The sequence below is a fragment of the Anolis sagrei genome, chromosome 5, assembly GCF_037176765.1.
Source record: "Anolis sagrei isolate rAnoSag1 chromosome 5, rAnoSag1.mat, whole genome shotgun sequence".
Classification (NCBI taxonomy): Eukaryota; Metazoa; Chordata; class Lepidosauria; order Squamata; family Dactyloidae; genus Anolis; species Anolis sagrei.
In genome coordinates this window covers 173,000,841-173,027,231 of record NC_090025.1, presented here as the reverse complement: position 1 = coordinate 173,027,231, position 26,391 = coordinate 173,000,841, and the positions used below count along the sequence as shown (strand labels likewise).

The window sequence follows — 26,391 nt, the reverse complement described above, 5'->3', positions numbered from 1 at the left end:
TGTCAGCGTACTGTCCAACTATCACCAGCATTGAAGTGATGCTCCTATGCCATCAACTCCACTGGCATTCAGACAATGTTGTCCGATTTGGTCCGAATGCCCGATCACCATCACCAGTTACCATACTCGCAACTCAAGAACAGAAAACGGAATGTTGGTGGACAGGAAAAGAGATTGAAAGATGGGCTTAAAGGTAACCTTAAAAACTGTGGCATAGATACCAAGAACTGGGAAGCCTTGGCTCTCAAGTGCTCTAACTAGAGGTCAGCTGTGACCAGTAGTGTTGTGGAATTTGAAGAGGCACTAATGGAGAGTGAAGGGAAGAAACGTGCCAAGAGGAAGGCGCATCCAGCCAACCCTGACCAGGATCACCTTCCATCTGGAAACCGATGCCCTCACTGTGGAAGAACATGCGGGTTAAGAATAGGGGTGCACAGTCACCTACATAACCACCGTCAAGACATTGTACTTGGAAGGCCATCATACATGGACAACGAGGGATTGCCTAAGTAAGTAAGTAAGTAAGTAAGTAAGTAAATACATCATGCTGACTTTCGCTGATAGGGTTGCTAATGAGTGCAATGGCTATTATAAAATAAGGAGGTCAGGATTTGAATCCCAACTCAAGGTGCATCTACACTGTAGAATTAATGCAGTTTGATAGCACCTTAACTGCCACAGCTCAATGCTATGGATTTGTGGGAGTTGTAGTTCAGTCAGGCACCAACATTATTTGGCAGAGAAGAGTAAATATACAATTATAACTCATATGATTCCATGTTGCTGAACCATTGCAATTAAAATTGTGTCAAACTGCATTCATTCTAAAGTCTAGATGTACCCCCAGTCATGGGTTTCTTTGCAAGACTTAATCTTTAATTTAAACCAGTTATAAACCGCAGCTTACAGGTTTAAAATATAAAGGTAAACTCAATACATTAAACTGAAAAGCTAATCCCAACCAAGCATTGGATTTACATGAGTATTGGATTACTATTTGAGAATGAAGTCTGCTGTAAATGGTACTTAAATTGGATTAACCCTAGGAGTAGGAATCATAGGTCACTCTAGATGTTGCTGGACCTATCTGCCAGTATTCACAACCATTGATTATGCTGGCTAGCAATACTGGAAGTCAGGGTCTGGATGACCTCTTAATTCCCACCCATTATTTAGCAAATTGCAGGCAGATACTGAGCACTGAAGACCATAGCTATAGAAGATAGCTATGGTCTTCAGTGGAAAGTGAATCAGAAACTCTGCACACACACACAACTCCTAGGTACACAACTCTCCAGTATGGCCCAGCCCCAGCTAAAACTATCTTGCTGCCTTGCTGTTGATTGGGTGTGAGGATACCACTTTCTTTTTTGTTTTAGGCATTTAAATGTGTAGGTCCACCTTTGAATTATCACTGCCTGGAAAGAGGATATGGCTGTTCAACTGTACAATGCTAAACCTCAGGGAACTACAAGGCTTTATGGCATTAGGCAAGGAATGAAAGTGAAAACGGTTAACCTTTTTGCAACTGACTCCTTAGTTAATTATGCAGCCAGGAAAGTCCCAGCCTGAAAGGTGGGGTTTTTTCCAGGAAGGAAGGGTAAGTGTAGAGAAGGGTTCAAAGTCTGGTTGGTTTGTTTTCTATCCCCTGGAGAAGTTTAGTTTCAACAAGAGAAAAGGATTAGGATTGAGATAGCTCTGCACTGTGAAATAAGCTCTCCATAAGCATTAGCTGGAACTGAGATTCATCAACAAACATCTACTTTTTGGGAACATTTCCTTACTTTGATTTTCTTTGTGTAGCTTTTTTAATTATTGCTTTTAATTCTCCTCACCAAATCTTATATATCTGAAAAGCTTTGGACACAGAAGATGGCTTCAGTGTCACAGAATTGTTTTACGCAAGAGAAAAATCTTCTTCCAGGTTTCTGTCTTGTGAGGATTCGTACAGAAAATATTTAGCAAACCGTAAAAGGTAAGAAACTCAGTGAAAGCTATGCTTGTTTTCCCCATAATTTTTGTTTACCTGTGGGGTATGGCGATTTTGTACAATTGTGTTGCTTGGCCAAAATGTTTATATCACCAAGAGATTCCACATAGGAATAGAATTACCCTGTAGCTGTATTGCCTGTAATCACATTTTGAAAGGTTATCACCAAGTGGGGTTAAATGTAGAAATGGGTATGCTAATCTCATTTGCTGAAGATATTTATGTAGGAATTTGGGTACTGTTCCATTGTCCAGGTGGACTCCAAAAGGAGACAGAAACAGAAAAGGATTGTCAATTTTATTGGGGGCGGGGGGGGGGGGGGGAGGAAGTTGAAGGAGGAAGACCATTTTCTCCTTTTTCACTGGTTATCCCCCCCTACACACACTTACCCCTATCATAAACAATGGTTTATAAACGATAAACAATAGTGACATGGGGGGGGGGGGACAAGATAACAGGGGGAAACGGTTTAACTCCCTTCCCCCTGTAAAATGGACTCTCCTTCTCTGTCTAGCACCCCCTTGTGGCCTCCGCCTGGATAATGGAATAGTACTTGAATTTCTCTCCCAAAAATAACTGAAATGAAATTGTCCCCCGTTTGCACTGCCCAACAGTAATAGCTACAGATAGTCCCAGAAAAGATAGGATTTTGCTGATATTCCATGGAGGTTGATAATAAAATATTAAATATACTTTAGGAGTGGGGGGAGGCGTGAGAGAAGACATTGAAAACTCCAAGAAAATTTCATGAGATCACCATAGGTTGACAGGCAACCTGAAATCACATACATACCTAGTCCTAAGGACCTCATCACATGGAGGAGGCCCAGCGCCATGATTCACCAGCCTCTGTGGCAAATCATGGTGACAGCAGGGCAAGCCTGGTGCCCTGGACACCAGCTGAAGCTTCCTTATCCCACGTGGAGAAGCGTCACCATTCTGCCAAAGACCTGTTGTTCCTTATAAAACAGTGGTTCCCAACCTTTTTTTTTTGTGTGTGTCCAGGAACAACTTGACCAGGGACCACTCTCCAACATTATTACCAAAGGGGTTACGAATCATTTTTTGGTCATCTTTAGATTTGGTTTAGTTATTTGGGGTGCTGATTCAGAAAATTGTATTGGATAGACCACATCAGCTCTAGTTTCTGATACAGAACATATGCCATGCAGTATTTGCCATCTGCTCACCCACAGAAAACCATATTTAATAATCGATGTGGTAGTAGTAATCTTTCATGGATAGTCAGCCTCTTCCCTCTCGACATCCCTGTTGCCTCGGCACTATAAGAGGGTTTTGTGAGACCAGTCTCTCTCGTTGCTGCGTGATTTTGAGACCTCAGATCATATTTTCGTTCTTACGGACCACTGGTGGTCCATGTACCACAGGTTGGGAACCACTGTTATAGAACATAAGGTGGTTTCCATATTGGTGGTTGTAGTGTTCCACTATGCTCCCACTCCAGTTAACGCATGGAGCCCCACTGGAAGTCACCCTACATCATTTGATCAGGCTCCATGGGTATTTATTTATCGTGTCAGGAGTGAACCAAAACAGTTGTATTGCATTAAAAAATAGGCAAACAAACAAACAAACAAACAAAACACAAAGTTTGCAGAGTTGGTATTCTATTAAATGCCCTTTGACTAGTAGCTGGCCACTTGGAGTGCCTCTGGTGTTGCTATAAGAAGGTCCTCCATTGTGCATGTGGCAGGGTTCAGGTTGCATTGCAGCAGGTGGTCAGTGGTTTGCTCTTCTCCACACTCGCATGTCGTGGACTCCACTTTGTAGCCCCATTTCTTAAGGCTGGCTCTGCATTTTGTGGTGCCAGAGTGCAGTCTGTTCAGTGCCTTCCGAGTTGCCCAGTCTTCTGTGTGCCCAGGGGGGAGTCTCTCATTTGGTATCAGCCATTGATTGAGGTTCTGGGTTTGAGCTTGCCACTTTTGGACAATTGCTTGCTGAGGTGTTCCAGCAAGTGTCTCTGTAGATCTTAGAAAACTATTTCTTGATTTAAGTCATTGGCTGATACCCAAACAGGGGGTGGGCTGGAGATGTCACTGCCTTGGTCCTTTCACTATTGGTTACTACTTCCCAGCAGATGTCAGGTGGTGCGATGCCAGCTAAATAGTGTAATTTCTCCAATGATGTAGGGTGCAGACACCCCATGATAATGTGGCATGTCTCATTGAGAGCCACATCCACTGTTTTAGCGTGGTGAGCTGTGTTCCATACTGGGCATGCATACTCAGCAGCAGAGTAGCAAAGTGCAAGGGCAGATGTCTTCACTGTATCTGGTTGTGATCCCCAGGTTCCATGGGTGAACCGGGGCAGAAGCGTTCAGGGACACTTCAATTGCCCCTTGGAATAAGACTGTATGTCAGTGTCATGGGCATGATTGAACACATAGAGATTTAAAGCCAGACATTTCATAGTAGAGGACTCAAAGCCGTGGGTCTATCCAACTATGCCCACTGATATTTTTGTAACTCACACCTCCCATTATCCATGACCAGCATTACCAATGTTTAGAGGTTGTGGGAGCTGGCAGTGCCGAAACATTCTGAGAGACAGTTGCACATTCTCTCTCCCACCCTCTCACTATATCATTTTTAAATTCAGATATGCTATTCAAATGCTTCTAAGTGGGACCTGCAACAAAATATATAGTTTTGTCCTTTTGTCTCTTCTACAGTTATATTGATTTTAATCCACTCTAATTGTCATTGTTCAATCACAAAGCATTCCGGGATTTGTAATTTGACAACATCAGTTCATCTGATCTATAATTCTTGGGGACCCTAGATGCACGTCTACCCTATAGAATTATGTTGACTTAATCTTTATTCCTTTTTATTGCAAAGTATCTGATTACATGCCCTAGGATTAAATAGTCTAAAACCGTAAGGCTTACAGTGGTGTGAAATGGATATCATAGTGTAGTATAGAGATACACTTTTTGTTCCATTCTGTGTCACATAACCTGGATTTCAATTCCTCCTTCTCCTCTAGTAAATCACAATTTCCATAGTTATTTAATGTGTTAAGACCTTATTGGAGTGTTCTGGGGTGTTCTTAAAGGATTTGTTTTATTTTCCTAAATCCTGGAGTTTCTCGTGGCTGCTAATATCGTTATGTCCATGTGTGGAGCCATTTTGTCTATGGCTTCCTGATATTGTCTGTTATTGGCCTTACATCAGAAGTGGAAGGGATAAAGGATACCTATGTTAAATATCAGAGGTAGAGAGAAAAATCTTATGTTTCCTTGTCTTGAGGAAAGTAGGAAAAAAGCTAGTTCACAAATGAGATTCATTTCAAATAAAACTGCTAGATATGAAGACTGAGTGGAAACCGGAAGCTGTTTTAGGAGGCAAAGTAAAGTCTAAGAGCATTTGCAACAGAGATAAAAAAGACCTTTAACCTGTGGCTGATATAGTAATATTTTCCTGTAGTTTGTTGAACTTTGTTCTTGTTTTTCAAGTGGAGAACTTCAATGTATATCTTTATTTTAAAAAATAAAACATTGTCTGGAAGAGACAAGACGGCTCAGAAAAGTGGAAGACAGTTGGAAAAAAGGAAGAGCATATTAAAAATTGATTCATTCAGTAAAAGGAAGGCATGGCCCTGCATTTACATGATCTGAGATCATTGAGATGTCTTATTCAAACAATGTATTTATTTATTGTATCAGAAATGAACCGACGGTACAGTTATAATGTATTTAAGACACAGAGTTTTAAAAACTTGGTATTATACTAAATGTCCTTTGACCAGTAGCTGGCCACTTGGAGCGCCTCTAGTGTTGCTGTGAGAAGATCCTCCATTGTGCATGTAGCAGGGCTCAGGCTGCATTGTAGTAAGCAGTCTGTGGTTTGCTCTTCTCTACACCCATCTGTTGTGGACTCCCCATTTCTTAAGGTTGGCTCTGCATCTCATGGTGCCAGAGCACAGTCTGTTCAGTGCCTTCCATGTCGCCCAGTCTTCTGTGTGCCCAGGGGGGAGGCTCTCATTCAGTATCAGCCATGGGTTGAGACTGCGGGTTTTAGCCTGCCACTTTTGGACTCTCGCTTGCTGAGGTGCTCCTGCGAGTATCTCTGTGGAACTTAGAAAACTATTTATTGATTTAAGGCATTGGCATACTGGCAGATATCCCAGCAGGGGATGGGCTGGAGATGTCACTGCCTTGGCTCTTTTATTATTGGCTGCTACTTCCCGGTGGATGTCAGGTGGTGCAATACTGGCTAAGAGTGTAATTTCTCCAGTGGTGTAAAGCGTAGACATCCTGTGATAATATGGCATGTCTCTATAAGAGCCACATCCACTATTTTAGCGTGGTGAGATGTGTTCCACACTGGGCATGCGTACTCAGAAGGTAGAGTAGCAAAGCACAGGGGCAGATGTCTTCACTGTATCTGGTTGTGATACCCAGATTGTGACAGTCAGCTTTCATATGATATTGTTTCTAGCAGCCACTTTTTGCTTGATATTCAAGCAGTGCTTCTTGTAAGTCAGAGCACGGTCCAGGGTAACTCCCAGGTATTTGGATGTTCAAACAATTCAAACAAATGACTCAAAGCCAATCTGATGATTGGATTGCATCTCCCATAATCTTCCACCACTGGCTATACAATCACTCCCCCCCCCCCCCCAAATCTGGCATCCACAGAGTCAGCCATCCATAGTTTGCAGATATTTTTAATCTAAAAAGCAAACCTTGATTTTGGCATTTTATATAAGACATTGTTGTACAATTTTATATTTTACACCACCATTGTATATAACAGGAAATCAGAAGAAGACTGGGAATTGGAAGAGCAACCAGTGTTTGGATTCATCCTTCCTCCTCTAAGCCATGTGATTTCTGAAGTGTGAAAATTCTTCAGAAGATGATCAGAACTATCAGAAACTCATGTACACCAGTGACCATGGACTTTGACCTCAAAATGGGAGTAGAGTTTGCTTGGTATTGGTTAGATGAAAAGGGCAAATGGATTGAATATGGAGAAAAGGTAAGCTACGCTTCCCCCACCCCTGCTGTTCAGTTGGCTATTACTGATAAATAAAAACTACATGGTACATTGGTTTCTTTATCTTGAGAAGACCTGAAGGAATGCTAGAAGAAGGAAACATGACAAAGAGAAAATTCAGTTGTTAGCAATTATTATGGAAGAATAGGCTGCAAATCAAAATGTAATGTCCATAGGTTGAGATGTTGTGTAGTACAGTAGGCCCCCTATATCCATGGATACTATATCCACAGATATAGGATCCATAGTAACGGTGCTCCATGCAGTCATACTAGCCACATGACTTTGGAGGTATCTATGGACAATGCCGGCTCTTCTGCTTAGAAATGGAGATGAGCACCAACCCCCAGAGTCAGACATGACTGGACTTAATGTCAAGGGAAAAGCTTTACCTTTTACCTATATCCACAGAATCTAACTATCCATGGCTTGAAAATATCCTACCCTAAATTTTGCTTAAAACATTATGCAAACATTGGCAAGCCACCAGATAGTGGTGTCATGGAGAAGATTGTGTGGCTACACTATTGAACAACCAAGTGAACCGGATTTGGCATGATGACTGAAGGTCCCATTCTCAGTTTAAGCCTTCCACATATGTGTGAAATAGTCTTATGGGCTGCAGCTACAGACATGGGTTGGGTGTTAATAGAAAATGTTTAAACTCCGTTTTGTTTTATGTGACATCTTTTCAGACTGGGAATAGCTTGATATTTATAGATGATAAGTAAGCCTATAATCTGTCATTCTATCTCAGTGGTTCTCAACCTGTGGGTTCCCAGGTGTTTTGTCTTACAACTCCCAGAAATCCCTACCAGTTTACCAGCTGTTATGATTTCTTGGAGTTGAAGGCCAAAATATCTGGGACCCACAGGTTGAGAACCACTGTTCTAGCCTCTCTCTTTCCTCTTTATATAGTAAACCCATTGAAGATTCCACTAGGCTATTTAGATGACCCACATGCCCAATATCAGATGATTTGTATCAGCCAAAGTCTCTGGATGCATGTGTTGCATCAGGGAGAAGAAAAAAATAGGCTTGCTAGTCAAATACAACACAACACAATACAATACAAAGCAGAACTTTATTATGTTCACTGACCAGCACAAAGTGGGGCACAAACGTCCTGAGAGAGGAAACACAGCTCCCCAGTGAAGCAGTTATTTAAAAACAGATTTGAAAACAGTTTAAAATCACAGTTTAAAAACACAGGTTAATGTAGCAGGTATGGAACAAAGGGGGAGAGGGAAGACTGATAGGAGGGGTCAAAGCACTGGGGGGTACTAAAGGGGATGGGAGGGGCACATCACAAGTGTAGTAGCATTTCTTGCTCTAACTGCATTCCCAATAGGGTGTTGCCTTGCAAGGTCAATCATCATCTGTCTAATTTTAAGTGCCGCAGCACAAAACTTAGCAACACTGTAAGTTATTATAGTGCTAGAGTCCAAAAGCAACAGGATGAAATAATATTTTTTCGCTGTACTCTGGGTATTTTAGAAGCCATGGTGTAATAAAATTAGTTCTAAGGTCTCCATAGAACATGCATTGAAGAAGCATGTGCTTAGTTGTTTCTACGTGTCCAGACTCACAGGGGCAACTCAAATGCCAATTAATCAATGGTAAGGGTGAGCACTTGCGCCAAGTTACTTCCATGTCAGGAGTGCAGTGAATCCACTCAGTTTTATTGCAGATAAAAGGAGCTATCTAAAGTGCTGTATCATGTCTCTATGGGCCCTTCCACACAGCCGTATATACCAGAATGTAAAGGCAGGAAATTCCACATTATCTGAGTGTGGACTCAGATAACCCAGTTCAAAGCAGATATTGTGGGATTTTCTGCCTTGATATTCTAGGATATTGGGCTGTTTAGAAGGTCCCTACATCAGTGGTTCCCAACCTTTGGGCCTTTAGGTGTTTTGGACTTCAGCTCTCAGAAATCCCAGCCAGCTTACCAGCTGTTAGGAACAGCAGGAGCTGAAGTCCAAAACATCTGAGGCCCAAAGGTTGGGAACCAATGCTCTACATACATTGCACATTTTAGATAGCTTCTTTAAAATCTAAACAAAAATCCAGACAGGATTGACAATCGGGCCAACAAGATAGAAGGAAACAGGAGATAGGCCTGGTTGAGAGCCCTGCAGACCAAGCTTTGTTGGGCAAAAAGACTTGGAAGAATACAAATGGAGAAGAGAAGAGCCACAACATAGGACAAATTGGGAAGTTAGGTGTTCCTCACGACATTCATCTCTTCAAAGAAGAAATGTCCCATACAGAGGAGCTGTATGGGACTCTTTCAGCAAACCAGTTCAAGCAGTTTGAATTTTAAACCAGCATGGTTAGAAATAATAATAATAATAATAATAATAATAATAATAATAATAAACATGAATGCTGAAAACCAGTTTAGAACCTATTAGGTTAAATGCCAAATAATATGTTCTCTCTCTCTTTCCCCCAATTTTCTGTTTGTAGGATTCAGAGCACTGTTCTGCCACAATGTCCTCACCTGAATTGGAAACTGCTTATCTTACTAACCCCAAAGGGGTTGTTTTCTTCCGTGCTGGTACTCAGTTCTATGAACTAAACTTCCAAGGTGATAAATCATCATAAGGGTCAGATATGACAATCTGCACAAACAAACATCTAATATATCTAGGGTTATAATTTATCCCACTGGGGAAAAATTTCATATTTGTCAAATGTCCTTCATTGCCATTAATAGAATCTCGTATCATTTTTATCAAATCCTTTGTTGAATTGCATTTGTGGTATTTTGTTGTTGCCTCACAACCATTAACTTTGTCAAGTGTCACAAGAGTACTGTGTCTTGTATTCTTGTGTTGTCATAACATTATTTTCAATTTTTTTCTATGAAAACTCTGCTGCTTATAGGGTAGCATTATATTTGGTGACTTCACCACCCACAATAAAATCAGCATTTCTACACATTTAAGAAACTGCAACCCATTGTGCCCTTCACACGACGCAAGCTTCAACCACGGGATTGAGGTTAGGCATGGACAATCCATGGTTCTAAATGGTTCTATAGTACTTTCAAAAACAGGGGGTACTGGTGCTTTGCTTCTATAGTGTTGCAACAGTTCTGGTGGTGAAAATTTCAGAACTCTTAACAAAACTTTCAAAATTTTGTTATAAATGGCAGTTCCTAAATTGGTTCTGTCATAAAAATCACCAATAACAAAATAATAATGAAATTTTGCAAGTTTTGTTAGAGTTCTGAAATTTTCACCATCAGAACTTTAGCAGCACTGTAGAAGCAAAGCACCACCGCCCCCTAGTTTTGTAAGTATTTTAGAATAGTTTAGAATCAGGGATTGCCCATGCCTAGTTGAGGTATTTTGCAGTTGCTTTTTCCAACGATTCCTGAGTCAATTGGAAAGTGACTGATTTTTAATTTCCCCACATAGAGATGGGCCGAATGGCCAGTTTCCCAGTGAGATGTTAATCACTATTGTTCGCTTTTGTTGCTCGCTTGTACATAAAACAATGCTGCTATGTGTTGGAGGAGCCAAAATGATTTTTTTAAAAAGATAAATTATTTAAAGACTGGAGGAACAATGGGAAGAAATTTAAGTGCAAATGACTCCGGGGAAATTGCCTCCTTGAGAAAGGTGCTTCTTTTTCAGTCAAGATTCTTGATTGCAAATGACCCAAATGGCACGTTAATAAAGTGCTTCTGTTTCAGTAAGGGGTTTGAAAGCAGTGCTGCCTTAAAGGATGACTGTTTTAAAAAGTGTGCTGGCATCCTTGAAATAGGAGGGGTCGTTGCCTGCCTTTGTTAAGGCAATTAAACTGATGGTTGAATTAGAAGCTGGAGGAAACATCTCAGGGCCCTAGACAGGCTGTTATCCCAGGAGCATCCAAGTTTAAAAAACGCGGATGTTCCCGGAGCCCCATCTACGTATAACCCAGAAAGATGTTCTTTTGGGACTTCCCAGGAGAACACATGGACATTCTACCCCCTCCCCAAAAACCCTAAAAAGCCCTTTAAAAAACAAACAAAAGTACTTATCCATTGGAGAGCTGCCGCAGAAATGATGCACCAGGAGAAAGGGGGAGGGGCAGACAGGAGTGATTTTCCTCCTCCTCCCTTTCTCCTGCCATGTCATTTTTATGCTGTGGCAGCTCTCCAGTGGAAACCGGGTAAGTACTTTTCTTTTTTAAAGGCCTTTTTGGAGTCTTGTTGTGTTTAGATACAAGATACTTGCTTTTGTGGATTTTCTGGAGGTATATAAAGAAAGTGATATAAATTGTCAAAAGCAGACTGGAGTCTGTATCATGTAGGAAGGCCAGCACTTTTTAGTATAGCCCCAAAAGTAGTTTTTCTGAGTTTATATCTGTGTTGAGATGATATATGTTTAGCTGGGTGCATTCACACTGCACAGTTGCAGCTGTTTGATTCTACCTTGGTTGCATTGGCTCCTTCCTATCAAATCTTGAGATTTGTAGTTTAGAGAGGTGCATAGTATTCTGTCATCCATTTGTCTAAACATTTATTATCTCACAAGCACTAAGCACTAAGTATCTCACAAAACCACCCTTCCCAGGATTACACAAGATGAGCCATAGCCTTTAAAGTGATACCAAATGACTGTAGCTATCTAGTATAGATACACCGTGGTTCCTGAGGATAAGATACTGTAATACTTTTGTTTCCTTTCAGAAATGGTTCAGAGGAACATACACTACCAAACCAAGAGAAAAGTCTCCAGAAGGCCACGACGTATCTTCTTTGACGACGAAAACAAGGGGTATTGGACATTTCTCTGCTCTAAAGCACCTCTTGCTCTGTTCAATCTGTCTTTCTTATCTGCTGTATTGTTTCCTTTAATATATTTTAAGCTAATTTTAAAATGGTTTTGCTTTATTGTTGTACTTTGCATTTTTAAGAACAGTTTGTACCCCCTGTATTGAAGCAGACTGGAGGGCGTAGTTTTAATTAAAAGGAACAAATAATTATGTAGAGAATGCACAAAAAAGTTCCACTTACCTGTGTCTGGCATTTGTAGGTATTTTCTAGGTCCTTTAGTCAATTCTGTAGGATTATTCCACTGCAAGTTGATTGTAGAGCCATGCTGAAGGACTTAGCAATGCCTCTCTAAGCATTTCCTAGGTTCTTCTTGAGTAGGATTCTCTGTTACCCACAGATTCAGTATATATTTTCACTTCATGAATGTATGAGGGGTATTTTTTTAAGTAAGGTCCGTTGGAACATAAGTACACAACGAAAGTTTATTTCAAAAAAGTAAATTTATTTTCAAAAAATACATCACTCTATTTTCCAACATAGTTGCCAAGTTTGTTCAAACACTTATCATACCTCTGAACCAATATTAAAATACCCTCTTCATAAAAACTTGCCGCCTGCTCTGATAACCAAATAGTCTGTAATCAAAGGAGGGCAACCGTAGCGGTCCTCATCATGGACGTTGTCACGGCCATCTTTGAATTGTCGTACCCACTTACGCACTTTGCTTTCACTCATAACAGTATCACCGTACACTTCACAAATCTGTCAATGAATTTCTGCAGCAGGCAGGTAGGTTCCTTGCTGACAAAAACCGTATCACTGAGCGAACCTCACATGCAAATGAGTTGATAGTCTTAAACATTTTTAAAGCACAGAACAGAACCGTACAGGTTAGCTACAGAGCGGAAACTGAGCACAGTTGTTCCCGAGGCATGTTGGTACATGACGCACGTGCTCGTTGTGGTATGCGCGCGAACTACTAGTGTCTACAACAAAACGGACCTTACTTAAAAAATACCCCTCGTATCTCTGCAAATGCTCACCGAAGTGCAAAATATATTGAAGCAGCTTTGCGATCTTATGTTTACTTTTCCAATGGCTGCCAATAAATTTCCGGTCCCAATTCAAAGTGCAGGTTATTACCTACAAAACCCTAAACGTTTTGAGTCCTGCCTATCTTTGTGACTGAATCCACTGCTATGAACTGACACAAACTCTAAGATCTGCTGGGGTGGCCTTCCTCTTGGGCCCGTCATCGTCACAAGCGCGATTGGTGGGGATGAGGGAGGGGGCCTCGGTGGTGACCTCCTGGCTTTGGAACTCTCTCCCCAGGGGGATCAGGCAAGCCCCCACACTGTCCAGCTTTCGTAAGGACTTAAAGACCTGGATGTTGAGAACGCCTACTCCCTAGCTGTTCTGTGCAAGAGTCATGCACTCTTGCACTACACTCCATGCCCTTGGCCCATGGCTGCACCTTTGCAATTTGCACTTATCCCATTCTCTTGCTCTTTATTTACAAACCGGTCATGTTTACCGTTGCCTACTACCAGATGAGCCCTGGTTTAATTGAGTTTTAAATTGTTGTTTTATATACTTATTGTTTTATTGAATTGTATTTTATATTGTGTTTTATTTTAAGCTCTGTTTTTAGGCACTTTCATGAAATGTGTAAGCTGCCCCGAGTCCCTTCGGGGAGATGGTGGTGGGATATAAGAATAAAGTAGTAGTAGTAGTAGTAGTAGTTTCAGGAAATAAATGTTCTTCTCTTCCTTACAAAAGATAAAATGCTTAATTGTTGATATTAAAGATGTCCTGCCAGATCCTGAGAAGTATGAAATGATGCCTAGGTGTGCATCTACTCTCTAAACTCAATGCAATTTGAAACCATTTTGAAAACCGCCTCGAGCCATGACAAGAGGCGGGTAAGAAATAATAATAATAATAATAATAATAATAATAATAATAATTCCAAATTCTTTCAACAAATATTTTAAACACCCTCCTGTATACAGAGGATTTTCTAAAAATACGAACAAATTGTCTATAAATGTTTTTAGCTTATAACTTTTACCTTTTATATTTACTTCTTTAATGTCTTTGGAGTATTACCTTGTGTCCATGTAACCTTAAGAAATTCATAAATACTTTAAGAAAATGCCATATATCTATTTGTATTTATCACTATTTCTATTTTTCATTTCCTGTTTGCAGCCGTCTCTTTGAATCTTCTCTTCTCCATGAAATTCCTTCAGGCTGGGACTACTCAGTTCTTCCTAAAATTGGCTTTGCGGTACTTGGCTTTACCTTTTTATGCCATAGAGGAGAACTAGCTGCTTCCTCAAAGTTGCCAATAACAGCTATTAGTAGAAGTTGAGAAAGACATTGTTATTAATGTTGACCAAAGGCTTTCCATTAATAGTGCTTAACTACTTCCCATGTACAAGAAAAGGCTAGGCTAGCTATTAATGTAAATTAATAGGAGGTAGTTGATGAAATGATTGTATGGTGGACTGTATGGTGGAAGGTGATCCTGTAGTAACCTGGACCCAAACCATGTAGAGCAGTGGTTCTCAACCTGTGGGTCCTCAGGTGTTTTGGCCTAAAACTCCCAGAAATCCCAGCCAGTTTATCAGCTGTTAGGATTTCTGGGATTTGGAGACCAAAACATCTGGGGACCCACAGGTGGAGAACCACTGATGTAGAGATTTAAAGGTCAAAAACAAAGCTTTCTACTTTGCCCTGAAATTAATTGCCAACCAGTGGAGTGAATTTAGTGTGGGTGTAATATGTTCACTCTTGGATGTTCCTGCGACCAGTCTGGCTGCCATATATTGAAACAATTGGAGTTTCCGAAGTTGGTACAAAGGTAGCCCAATGTAAAACGCATTACAGAAGTCCAGCTGAAGGCACGTGTGGCACCTTATGGCAAGCTGTGCACTTTCACTCCTTCCCCTATCAAATGAGGGAAGAGTGGCAGATTGGGGTAAGGCACATTGCCGCCTTGTCCTTTCCCCCATCAGACGGGACAGCATGGCTAGGTGTGTTGGTGCATTTTCCCCATAAAAACCATGAGTAGCTCCATCGATGCTACCCAGATCACAGAAGACACTCCATGGTAGTGCGGAAGCTTCTTGCAACAGTTTCTCGCAATTTCACCAATCAATGGGGTGGGGCCTTGACCTGTGTTGTCTGATTGGGTGCATCTTGAGCTTTGGCCAAGAGCAGCCCCAGCATGGTAAGGAGCAAAACAACTCTGTGTGATGAGGTGGCAAATTTCGGAAGGTGCACAGCTGGAGTATCAGTTGAAGCTGATAGTAAGTACTCCTGGCTGTTGTATTTATCTGGGCTGACATTTAGAGAGACAGATCCAGGAGTATGCCCAAGCTACGAACACAGCCTTTAAGCGGGTGTGTAATCCCATCCAGAACTGGTTGACACACCTCCATCTCCAGAATAAGCTTCTTGATGGCAAGAACCTCTGTTTTGTCTGGATTCCGTTTCAGTTTGTTTTTCCTCATCCAGCCCATTTCCTCCTCCAGGTGTTCATTCAGAGAAGACTCACTATCCTTAGTTAGAGCTGATTTGGAAGGCATAGAGAAATACATTTGTGTCATAGCCCAATTCTTATCAGTCACATAACAACCTAAACAGCTAGAAACTATATCATAAGCTTCAGCCATTTTGATCAAATTGGGTTGGCTTTTTCTATGGATATTTTCCCACCAGTGTTATAGAACGGGTGCTATTGTCTGATCTGCCCCTGCGAAATTCTGGGAAATGTAGTTTAGGGAAGCCGAGGACCTCCCTAGCTGAGAATTTCAAAGGTTCTGCCCTGAACTACATTTCCCAGAGTTCTGCAGGAGCAACTCCGACTATTGCCTCCATTCTATAAAGTTGGTGGGAAAATGTCCCAAGTGAATTTCACCATGATCCCATTCCAGGACTTGTTTTTGTCCAGAACATGATGTATCAAGATAAAACATCAAGAACTAGAGACAAAAATATTTGTTAATAATTGTACTTGTTGTGTATTAGCTGGTGACAGTGTCCAATACTACTGAAGAGTATCATGAAATCAAGGAATTATTTATGAACACAATGGAAGGTTACACTATCAACAAACTCCAAAGAATTCAGAACCCGTCTCTCTGGGAAGTCTTTCAGTGGTTTGTATTCTAATTTTTACTCTCATGGATGGGAATTGTGTTATGAGGATGAGAAATGGATTTTGGTGGGATTTAGCGGTTCTTGCTGCCACAGTTGTTAAGCAGTGGTAATAACACATTCCCCTCCCCCTTGAAGGCTCAGTGATGATAACATTGTCTTAATTTCAGAACCAAATTAAAATGTGGGTTTTCACTAACTCTTACAGGAAAGTTGTGGCCTGATTAGGTCCATACACTGTGGGCCAGGGCTTCACTTTTTGTGTGTTGGTTTACTGTCTTGTGCCCTGCTAGGAGATTATTTGATATAAATATAATCACAGTAAATATCTATTCAATTTAGATGTGTGAGTAGTGAAAAGGAAGGATAAATTCTATACTCGGGTTGTAGGGTACTGCGGAAAACCTTCAGTCCAGGGTGGTGCCCTTGACGGGTAGAAGTGCCTCTTGATACCTTCTTTGGTTTATTAGGTGTAGTTTCATGCTAATACATACTATATATAGAGAACTAGAAAGCTACTTGTATAGTGCCAACTGTTGGTTCATCAAGCTCCATATTGTTTATAGCTGACATGGGGAATTCCTCCCAGGAATGTAGCTGAAATTCAATGGAATTCCTTTCCATTTGCAATGTTAACTAAGACTGATGGGAATTATAATGCAGCAATACCAAGATGCCAATAAAGGGTCACTTTTTGTTAATAGAGAATCACCAATGTTCCAGAAAGAGATACTTCTTTGACCTCCTGAACAATGGCATCAGTTGAACCTGGGAGCTTAAATGCAAAATGTAAGATGTGCCATTCAGCTATGTCATTAGTGGACAAGCCAGTTCAGAGTAATTATTCCTTTAAAAAGCTGTACTTAATTAAGGTGGCAAGTGTGTCAGTAGGGGTGGGTGTCATGCAGTTCCCTACTGACATACTTGCCACCTTAATTAAGTTATTCGATTGCAAGTATAAATCAGCCTTAGCTAGCATTGCCAACAATAAGGAATGCTGAGAGTTGCATCCAACAACTTCTTTAAAGTTGCATGATTCCTACCCCAGCGTAAGTGTATAAACAAATTTGGCAAAGGTGCCTAGATTGGACCGTTCTGTGGTTTCTGGGCTGTATGGCCATGTACTAGTAGCATTTTCTCCTGATGTTTTGCCTGCATCTCTGGCCAGCATCTTCAGAGAATCAGATCCTCTGAATATGTTAGCCACAAATGCAGGTGACACGTCAAGAGAAAATGCTGCTAGAACACAGCTATACAGCCTGGAAGCTGTACAACACTCCAGTGATTCCAGCTGTGAAAGCCTTTGACCTAGACTTTTTATGTATTGTCCCAGGACTGGAAAAGGAAGGTGAGTTATATTGTTTAAATCAAGCTTGACTTAGTATGTGTGTGTGTTTGTGTAGGTTAAGTAGATGTTTCTCTTTTTAGGCAGAAAGAACAGATGAGAAAGTTGAACAAAGGGAAAGCGGTGGAAGAAAGGCTTCTCTTCCATGGTACAAACACTTCCTACTTGGATGGTATCTGTGCAAATAACTTTGATTGGAGAATATGTGGGACAAATGGAACTCTATATGGAAAAGGTATGGTGTGTGTGTGTGTTCCCAGATCCAAGACAGGTCCTTTACCAAGATTTATTTTTTCTTGCACCAATCAAGCCATAAAAAGTTGTGTTCACTAAAATTCTGCAGATAATTGCAATCTTAGAAAGATTTTTGTTGTTTATTTGTTGAGTCGCTTCCGACTCTTCATGAGCTCATGGAACAGCCCAGGCCAGAGCTCCCTGTCAGCTGTCACCACCCCCAGCTCCTTCAAGGTCAAGCCTGTCACTTTAAGGACACCATTCATTCATCTTGCCCTTGGTTGGGCCCTCTTCCTTTTTCCTTCCATGCTCCCCAGCATCATTGTCTTCTTCAAGTATCCCGTCTTCTCATTATGTGACCAAAGTACATCATCTTTTCCTCTAATATCCTTCCCTCCAGTGAGCAGTTGGGCTTTATTTCCTGGTTTGATCTTCTTGCGCTCCAAGAAGATTTTCCTCCAGCAACCCAGTTCAAAAGTGTCTACATTCCTTCACTCAGCCTTCCTTATGCTCCAGCTCTCACGACCATAGGTTACTATAGGGAATGTCATTTCTTTAACTATGTGGATCTTCATTGTCAGTGTGATGTCTCTACTCTTTTTTTTATAATGGATTTTGCTTATGTGGTGCAATTCTAAATTTGAAGGCATTCTGTTTTGGAGCAATTCCAGGCACAATGATAGAATAGATAGTCTATAGGAATTTGCCACAAAGCAGGCAGTATAGGCCTACTGGGCCTCCCTCTTTCAGGGTCCAAGTCAAGGGCCTCATAATATAACGAGCACAGGGCCTCATTTGTGCTAAATTGATCACTGGATATAGGATTGCACTGTATCAGCACTATGTATTGTGCTGTTTAGAAACAGCCATCTCTACCTATTTTTCCCCAAAAAATCATTTAGAAAAATTATACCCTGATTTTCTACATCTGTGCCTAAAGCTCTTCCTGCAAGCATTGGAGTTCCCCTAAGCTTGCTGGTACCCAGAGCCTTTTTGAGTGCGGGATATTGGGTCTCGTAATTCAAAAAAGTAACTTTTCCAAGCTGAGCTAGTGCTTTGTCCTTGTGTTAGTCTTGTGTCAAAACCATAGTGATAACAGAGGGAGCAATCAGAAATTGCGGCACAAATTGAGATCAGGTTTCTACTTAAAGTGGCTTGTCTCTTACTAACTTACTTATTTTCTTTTAGGGAGTTATTTTGCCAGAGATGCCAGCACATCCAATATATACTGCCAACCGAACACTTGCACCAAGAGGATGGTTGTAGCTAGAGTTCTGGTTGGAAAATATGTTCCAGGAAACAGCACTTACGTTCTCCCCCCATCTAGACCTGACCAACCAGGCTGTTTTTATGATAGCTGTGTGGACAATGGTTTGGATCCTTCCATTTTTGTTATCTTTGAGAAGCACCAGATTTACCCAGCATATATCATTGAATATGAAAAAGCACCATTACCTTCTGATAAATGTGTGATCTTGTAAAAGCCTTTGTTGTCCTTAGTTTTTCTGATATAGGACATCAGGATGCCCCCCCCCCCTTTGGACTACAAGTATGGACTCCAGAATTATTGTTACAATGTTTGTTGTTTAAAATACTGCAGCAACTTCCTTCTGGATTATTGGCATTTAGAGTCTCTAGTAGTCTAGTAACTTACTGCAGTGGCGCAGCGGGTTAAACAGTTGAGCTGTCAACCATAATGTTGGCAGTTCAAATCCACAAGATGGGGTGAGCTCCTGCTGTTAGCCCCAGCTTCTGCCAACCTAGCAGTTCAAAAACATGCAAGTGTGAGTAGATCAATAGGTACTGCCTCAGCAGGAAGGTAACGGTACTCCATGCAGTCATGCTGGCCACATGATCTAGGAGGTATCTATGGACAACGCCAGCTCTTCGGCTTAGAAATGGAGATGAGCACCACCACTCCCAGAGTAGGACACAACTAGATGTAATATCAAGGGGAAACCTTTACCTTTAGTAGAATGGAACTGGTTGAGTTTTTGTTTGAATAGGAAATAAACTGTACAAGATGATCCTGTCACAAATTGGTCTTCTATGTGAGATGCAGAGCCACTATGTATATATAACAACTTCACACCCTTGTAAGATGTTTAGGTCCTAGTCAGCAGTAAGTGTGTATGTATGTTTATATGTGTGAGTATATGTAGACACACATATCCTGTATCAGGGTTGAAAATAGTTTGGGAATTGCAATTCCCAGAATCTTTCAAGCAGCATGATGTTGTGTCTCCAAGTAGAATCCAACTTATGGCAGCTCTGATGATGGAAGAGTTTATCTTGGCAAGATTTATCCAGAGGAGATTTGCCATTGCCTTTGTCTGAGATAATGTGATTTGCCAGTGGATTTTCATGGGGGTTTGAGCCCTGGTCTCCCACAGTTTGAGTCCAACTTTCAAATCCATCTGCCTCTTTACATGGCCATTCCTTAAATTTACTTACTTACGCGATCCCTCGTAGTTCGAGGATGATTGTGACGGCGCGAGTGGCGCCACCTATGTGTAGAACTGTTAGTTGCAAGATTTAAACTGTTGTATCATGCTTAATCCTGCCTTTTTACCCTGCTTATGTATGGTTGCTTTGATTGGCTACTTACAGCTGTCAATCAGTATTGTTTGGCTCCACCTCTTCCTGGAGGAGGGGAGTGCTTCCCTTTTCATTCTGCCATCAGAGTTTCTATCGGATGGACGTGAGTAAGAGACTTGGCTCTAAAAGTCCCTGCTTAAATTACCTCTCAGCACCAGTTCTGAGGTTTTTTACCCTTGAGACTTATGTTTCATGTTCAGACCCTGAACAACGTTGGAAGTCTCAAGCGCCTTCAAACCGGTTCTTTTGGCACCAGAGGAAGATCCTGAGTCTTCAATCATAGGCCATTTGAACTGGGGTTGTGGTTTGCTCCGGCATTCACAGCCATCGAGGAAAGAGTAAACAGGAAAAGCTTCTCAGCTACAAACTCCTTGGACTTCAGAGATTGTAAAGTATTTTCCCTTTATCCCTGTTGAAACATCAAGCTTATGCCTAAGAAAGATAACACATTGTGAACAATAAATACAATTTTGAGTTATCTGTTTTGTTTTGGTCTTTGGGAGTTCCAGTTTCCTATAGGAGGGCAAGAAGCAATTCCCTGGGGAAAGATGCCACGTCCATTCCTCTCACATTAAGAGTTATAGCCCCCAGGCACGACGGCACAATGATGATCCTCCAAGTTCGGTGTTCTGGAGGTGGGTACGTAGGTCACTGTGGAGCCTTATTCTTGATCTGCATCTTCTCCCACAGTGAGGGCATCGGTTTCCAGGTGGAAGACGGTCCCGGTTGGGGTTGGCTTGACGCGCCTTCCTCTTGGCATGTTTCTCTCTTTTGCCCTCCATTCGTGCCTCCATTCCTTAAACACAGCCTTTCTGAACTCTTATGAAAGGTCTGTCTAATCCAACATGTTCTTCCTTTATTAACCAGCCATGTGTCTCTGAAAGACATGCAAAAAGGACATGGGCTCAAAGACACCCTTCCCAAGTTTCTTGGTGCACAGAGGCCCATTTCTTTTGTGTATGTCACTCTCCATATTTTAGAAGACATAAACTGGCAGCATTGGCACAGCTGCCTTGGCATAGGGGAGGCACATGAGCAGTATGATCTGAGCAGAGAGAATGGTCAGAAATCCACTAGTAATAGACACTTAAGGAATTGAGCATATGTTCTTTTTTTACTACCTTTTGAATGCATTCCTTCTGTGTCACACAGTTTTCTAGCACCAGTTAACATTCTCTACACTCCTGTTAGTGAAGTGGAGAGGGTAAGGAGATGCCTAGGAAGCATGTAACAGACAAATGAAAAAAGCAATTATCCCACTCCCATATTTTCAGAGATAATTCTGGAGCTTTGGGAGAATTATGGCTGATCTTTTCTCCGTGCAGAACTGCAGCCAAACACTGTCTACTTTGAGTGTACCTCTCTGGCCACTCAATGGTCAGAGGGTCATCTACAGACACAGAGAAGGTGCCTTGGACAACGGTGGTTGAGAGACAATAACACTTATAAATACAAGCATAAAGCATTATGATATATAAGCATCCTCTCAATCTAGGATTTGAACCCAGGTCTCCCAGTGTCCTAGTCCAAGACTCAAAACACTATACCACATTGGATTTCTTATGGAAACACTAACAATTAAGCGAAACAGAATGTGGTGCCTTTAGAGTACTGTCCAATATCAGTTTAAATTGTTCAAATTGGTTTTATGGCATGCCACACTGAAATTTCATGTTCAATCACAGGATATAAATATTTTGAAGAAAAAAATAAATGTAAATGTCCGTTTGTTCAAAATCTTAAATCTCCCAAAATACATCACCGGTTGTTTTGAAATTCTGACACAACGTAGCATTCGAATATGTACATGTTTTTATATTTTCACATACTTACAATTATATGGATGTCACACCTGTGACAGGTAAAAATATGCTTTTTTTCAAAAACAGCACCACCTGCTGGATGTCAAAACAACCCACTATACTACATATTTAGCAATTCTATTTCTATCTTTCTGAATGCATTGCTACATTGAATTTTCATAGGTTTTGATTCTGTTTCATTTTGATTTAATTGCGTTGAAATTGAGATGTCTTGTTTACCATTACGCTCATAGTTTATTGTCCTTCTTCAGCGCTGCTTGCTCTGTCCTGAAGGGGGCGGGATTGCGCGGGTGTGCACCTTCCCCTTCCCTGCTCAACACTGCTTCTCTGCCTCAGTCCGAAGTTGCGCCCGAGGGAGAGGGAGTGTGCCTCGGCCACTCATCCAATCAGCCAGGTCTCTTTGGACAGGTATGGCAGGCCTCATCTCTTGGGCTCTGTGTGTTTATTTGGTTGCGCGGGCATGTGCATCACACCCCCTTTGTTGGGTTTCCCCACCTTCAATGCCCCTCTTTTTAAAAGCCCTTGCTGTCAATCATTGTCACATCTGGGGGGGGGGCTTCCTCCTTTCCTCCTCCAATTCCACCCCCATCCTCAGAAATGCCACCGAATGTTGATTATTTACTTCATTGGGTCTCTTTTGGGCACCCTGTGTCTTTCTTTAGGCCCCTTTCACACAGCTGTATATGATCTACATTGAACCGGGTTACATGGCAGTCTGGATTCAGATAACTGAGTTCGAAGCAAACATTGTAGATGATCTGCCCTGATGTTCTGTGTTATATGGCTGTAAGGAAGGGCTCTGAGTCTACACTGACATATAATCCACTACCTTGACATTCCGGGTTGAAGATGGTCTCATTCCTCGCATTCCTATGATTCCAACGGATATGCCATTTCAATTTAAGAGATTGCAATTCCCAATTCAATTGGCGTTTGCAAGCACCATCAACAAAGTTCAGGGCCAATCTTTAGAATAGTGTGATTGAGATCTAGACAGGGATTGCTTCTCACATGGACAGTTATATGTTGCGTGTTCTAGAGTCAGCAAACCAGACAGTGGAACAATAGGGGACAGCTAGTGTTTGTGTGTGTGTATTCGCTACCAGGCAGAGGTTGTGAGGTCTGTTGGAAACTAGGCAAGTGGAGTTTATATATCTGTGGAATGTCCAGGGTGGGAGAAAAAACTCTCGTCTGTTGGAAGCAAGTATGAATGTTGAAATTGGCCAGTTTGATTAGCATTGAATAGCTTTGCATCTTCAAGCCTATATTTATATGGACATTCCACAGATATATAAACCCCACTTGCCTAGATCCAACAGACTTCACAACCTCTGAGGATGCTTGCCATAGATGCAGGCAAAACATCAGGAGAGAATGCTTCTAGGATATGGCCATACAGCCCAGAAAGCTTACAGCAACCCAGTGATTCCAGTCATGAAAGCCTTCGACAATACATTAAATATGGTATATTTCTCTACTTTTCAGGCTGTAACTATATTCCCAAAGAAATAATTATGAAACCCCATTGAATCAGTAGGATGCAGTAGTGTGACTAATTTTCCCTAATGTCCAGTGTGAGTGTAGGCGGGGGGATATTTTCAACAGCTGAAACATGCCCCATAAAACTTAAGTAGTTTTATAACATGATTTATAAGTCCAGCACTGCTATTAAGAGGCCTAGTTTTGGGCATAAATGTGTTGACCCAATAAATCTTGGACCAAACTATTAAAACAACAGTGTTTCCGATTCTATCAGTTTTTGGCAGCATGTTACCGCTCTAGGTTTTTGTATTTGCAAAATGTGATCAAGCTTTGCAAAGCACTTCCTGGAAATGAGGAAAGCAAAAAACCAAAAAGTTGAATTTAGTTGTACACTTCTGGAAAGAAGAAATAATTCTCATTTTTCCAAATAAAAAAGTACCCAAGCATGTCTTTATTTTTCTTCAAGATTCAGTGCTGATTTGACATTCTTTCGAGCAAATTCTTACCAGGCTACTAAACAAACTCAATCCCTAAAACAAAAAATAAAGCCTGCAGGTAAGAGATAGACCAGGCATGGGAGCTAGACCCTTTCGATATTGGTAAATATGCAGATGGCCACCCACTTTGTGAACCGTTCTGGGCCTTATGTGGCACTGAACACAGGTCTACTTGAAAGAAAAAATGCTGCTGGTTTCAGTTCTTGAAAGCTATATACAGTACCTGCAAAATGCTGGTCCTTCACATGTCTTGCTCACCTGTTTCTCAGGTAGGTAAAAATGGGTTTTCCAGTTGAATGGGCCCATATGTTAGAAATTTTGCAACAGAATAGTTGCATACAGAATCAAATCTTTATTTTGTGTGTTTACTTTTTGTTGACATGCTGCTGGATTACAGGATCTGTTCAACTGATTCATCATTTGCTTTAATTTATATCCCACCGATGGCACAATGGGTTAAACCCTTGTGATGGCTGAACTGCTGGCATTAAGGTCTGTGGTTCGAATCCACAAGATGGGATGAGCTCCCAGCTGTCAGCCCCAGTTTTCCATGTGGGGACATGAGAGAAGCCTCCGGGATGGTAGCACATCCGGGTGTCCCCTGGCCAACTTACTTGCAGACGGCCGATTCTCTCATACCAGAAGTGACTTGCAGTTTCTCAAGTAACTTCTGACATGATAAATAAAATACTCAAGATGTTTACACTTGAAGAAAAGGAAGTCAACCCCGTGTTCAAAGGAACCCAGGATATCTAACATAACAACAGGCCAAAATTGTCCTTATGTGGAAATTTGAGAATGAAATAGGCAGAGCCTTGTCATGTTCTGAACCATCTTATTCTATGTAAGAAAGAGTAATGTCTACGCATATGGCTAATTTCCCTGCTGGAGAGAATAAATGTAGATAACATAGTGGTAATTTTGCAAAACAGCATCGGATGCTTCCAGTCATGATGAGCATATCCAAAACTAAGTCTTATGCACATTTTCCAGGTTCAGAGTCGAAGCATCAAACAGAATTTTGTTTGCAATTCACTACTCTAGACCAGTGTTTCTCAACCTGGTGGTGGTGACCCCTGGGGGGGTCGCGAGGTGGTGTCAGACGGGGTCGCCAAAGACCATCTGAAAACATAATATTTTCTCCTGGTCATGGGGGTTCTGTGTGGGGAGTTTGGCCCAATTATATTGTCAGTGGGGTTCAGAATGCTCTTTGATTGTAGGTGAACTATAAATCCCAGCAACTACAACTTCCAAATGTCTAGGTCTATTTCCCCAAAACTCCACCAGTGTCCACATTTGGGCATATTGAGTATTTGTTCCAAGTTTGGTCCAGATCCATCGTTGTTTGAGTCCACCGTGCTCTCTGGATATAGGTGAACTACAACTCCAAAACTCAAGGTCAATGCCCACCAAACCCTTCCAGTATTTTCTGTTGGCCAGGGGAATTCTGTGTGCCAAGTTTGGTTCAATTCCATTGTCAGTGGAGTTCAGAATGCTCTTTGATTGTAAGTGAACTATAAATCCCAGCAACTACAACCCCCAAATGATAAAATCAACCCAGTATTCAAATTTGGGTGTATGTGGTATTTGTGCCAAATTTGTTCTAGTGAATGAAAATACATCCTGCATATCAGATATTTACATTACGATTCATAACAGTAGCATAATTACAGTTATGAAGTAGCAACGGAAATAATTTTATGGTTGGGGGTCACCACAACATGAGGAACTGTATTAAGGGTTAGGACGCTTGAGAACCACTGCTCTAGACCCTAGCTTGAAAGGATGATGGTTTTGGACAGTAACTTCCAGATGGCTGCTTAGATTGTGAAATTTTAAACATAGAGACCAGAGTCTGGACACTGTTTTGGACTATAAGCTCTCAAAATTCCCTAATCAGCATTATCAGTGGTCATTGTCAGTTACTGGAATTTTTTTCCCCAAAGCTCTAAAGTAGGCCCCAACTTGTTTGACTTTGTTTTGGCATCACACTTCCCAGTTTGAGCTTCAGTTAAGATCTGGATCTCACATCTCATTGCAAGTTTGCCACTTTGTGTGTGCATTTGTTTTCAAGATCAAAAAGTCAAATGGTCCTCATTTTGAAGCCAATCTCAGGCAAACTGGAATTGCTTGCCAAGCCAGAATTTACTTTCCAGTGACGGTTTGTGGTAAAATCATACTGAAGAGTCCTAAGGGACTAACATGTTCTGTTGACTTGAATGGGATGTAGTCATAGCTAACTTTCACTGGACAACAGCCTTCTTTTCAACGGTTCTTTCTTCTCCCTCTTGAATAGTTGTGGTTGTATATGAAACAACCACAATTTTTATAACATCATGTAGTGTCATCCTACTCCTATTGAAGTTGGTGGCAGGCATCCCATTGATTTCAATAGAGAGGGATTAATGCTTTATAGAAGAATAAAAAGTATATCAAGATGTTCTTGAGATCATACCTCTAGGC

At 41.3% G+C, this 26,391-nt stretch overlaps 1 protein-coding gene across 1 annotated transcript; it reads left to right on the top strand.

Annotated features, from left to right (window-relative positions):
* Positions 1-1,464: 1,464 nt before the first annotated feature.
* On the top strand, positions 1,465-19,555 carry LOC132775835 (protein mono-ADP-ribosyltransferase PARP12-like). The gene is made up of 8 exons (XM_060776852.2): positions 1,465-1,975; positions 6,772-6,996; positions 9,487-9,607; positions 11,699-11,786; positions 13,997-14,075; positions 15,821-15,951; positions 17,378-17,529; positions 18,717-19,555. The coding sequence occupies exons 2-8, from the start codon at positions 6,874-6,876 to the stop codon at positions 19,007-19,009; spliced, it is 987 nt and encodes a 328-aa protein (XP_060632835.2). The 5' UTR covers positions 1,465-1,975; positions 6,772-6,873; the 3' UTR covers positions 19,010-19,555.
* Positions 19,556-26,391: the final 6,836 nt, after the last annotated feature.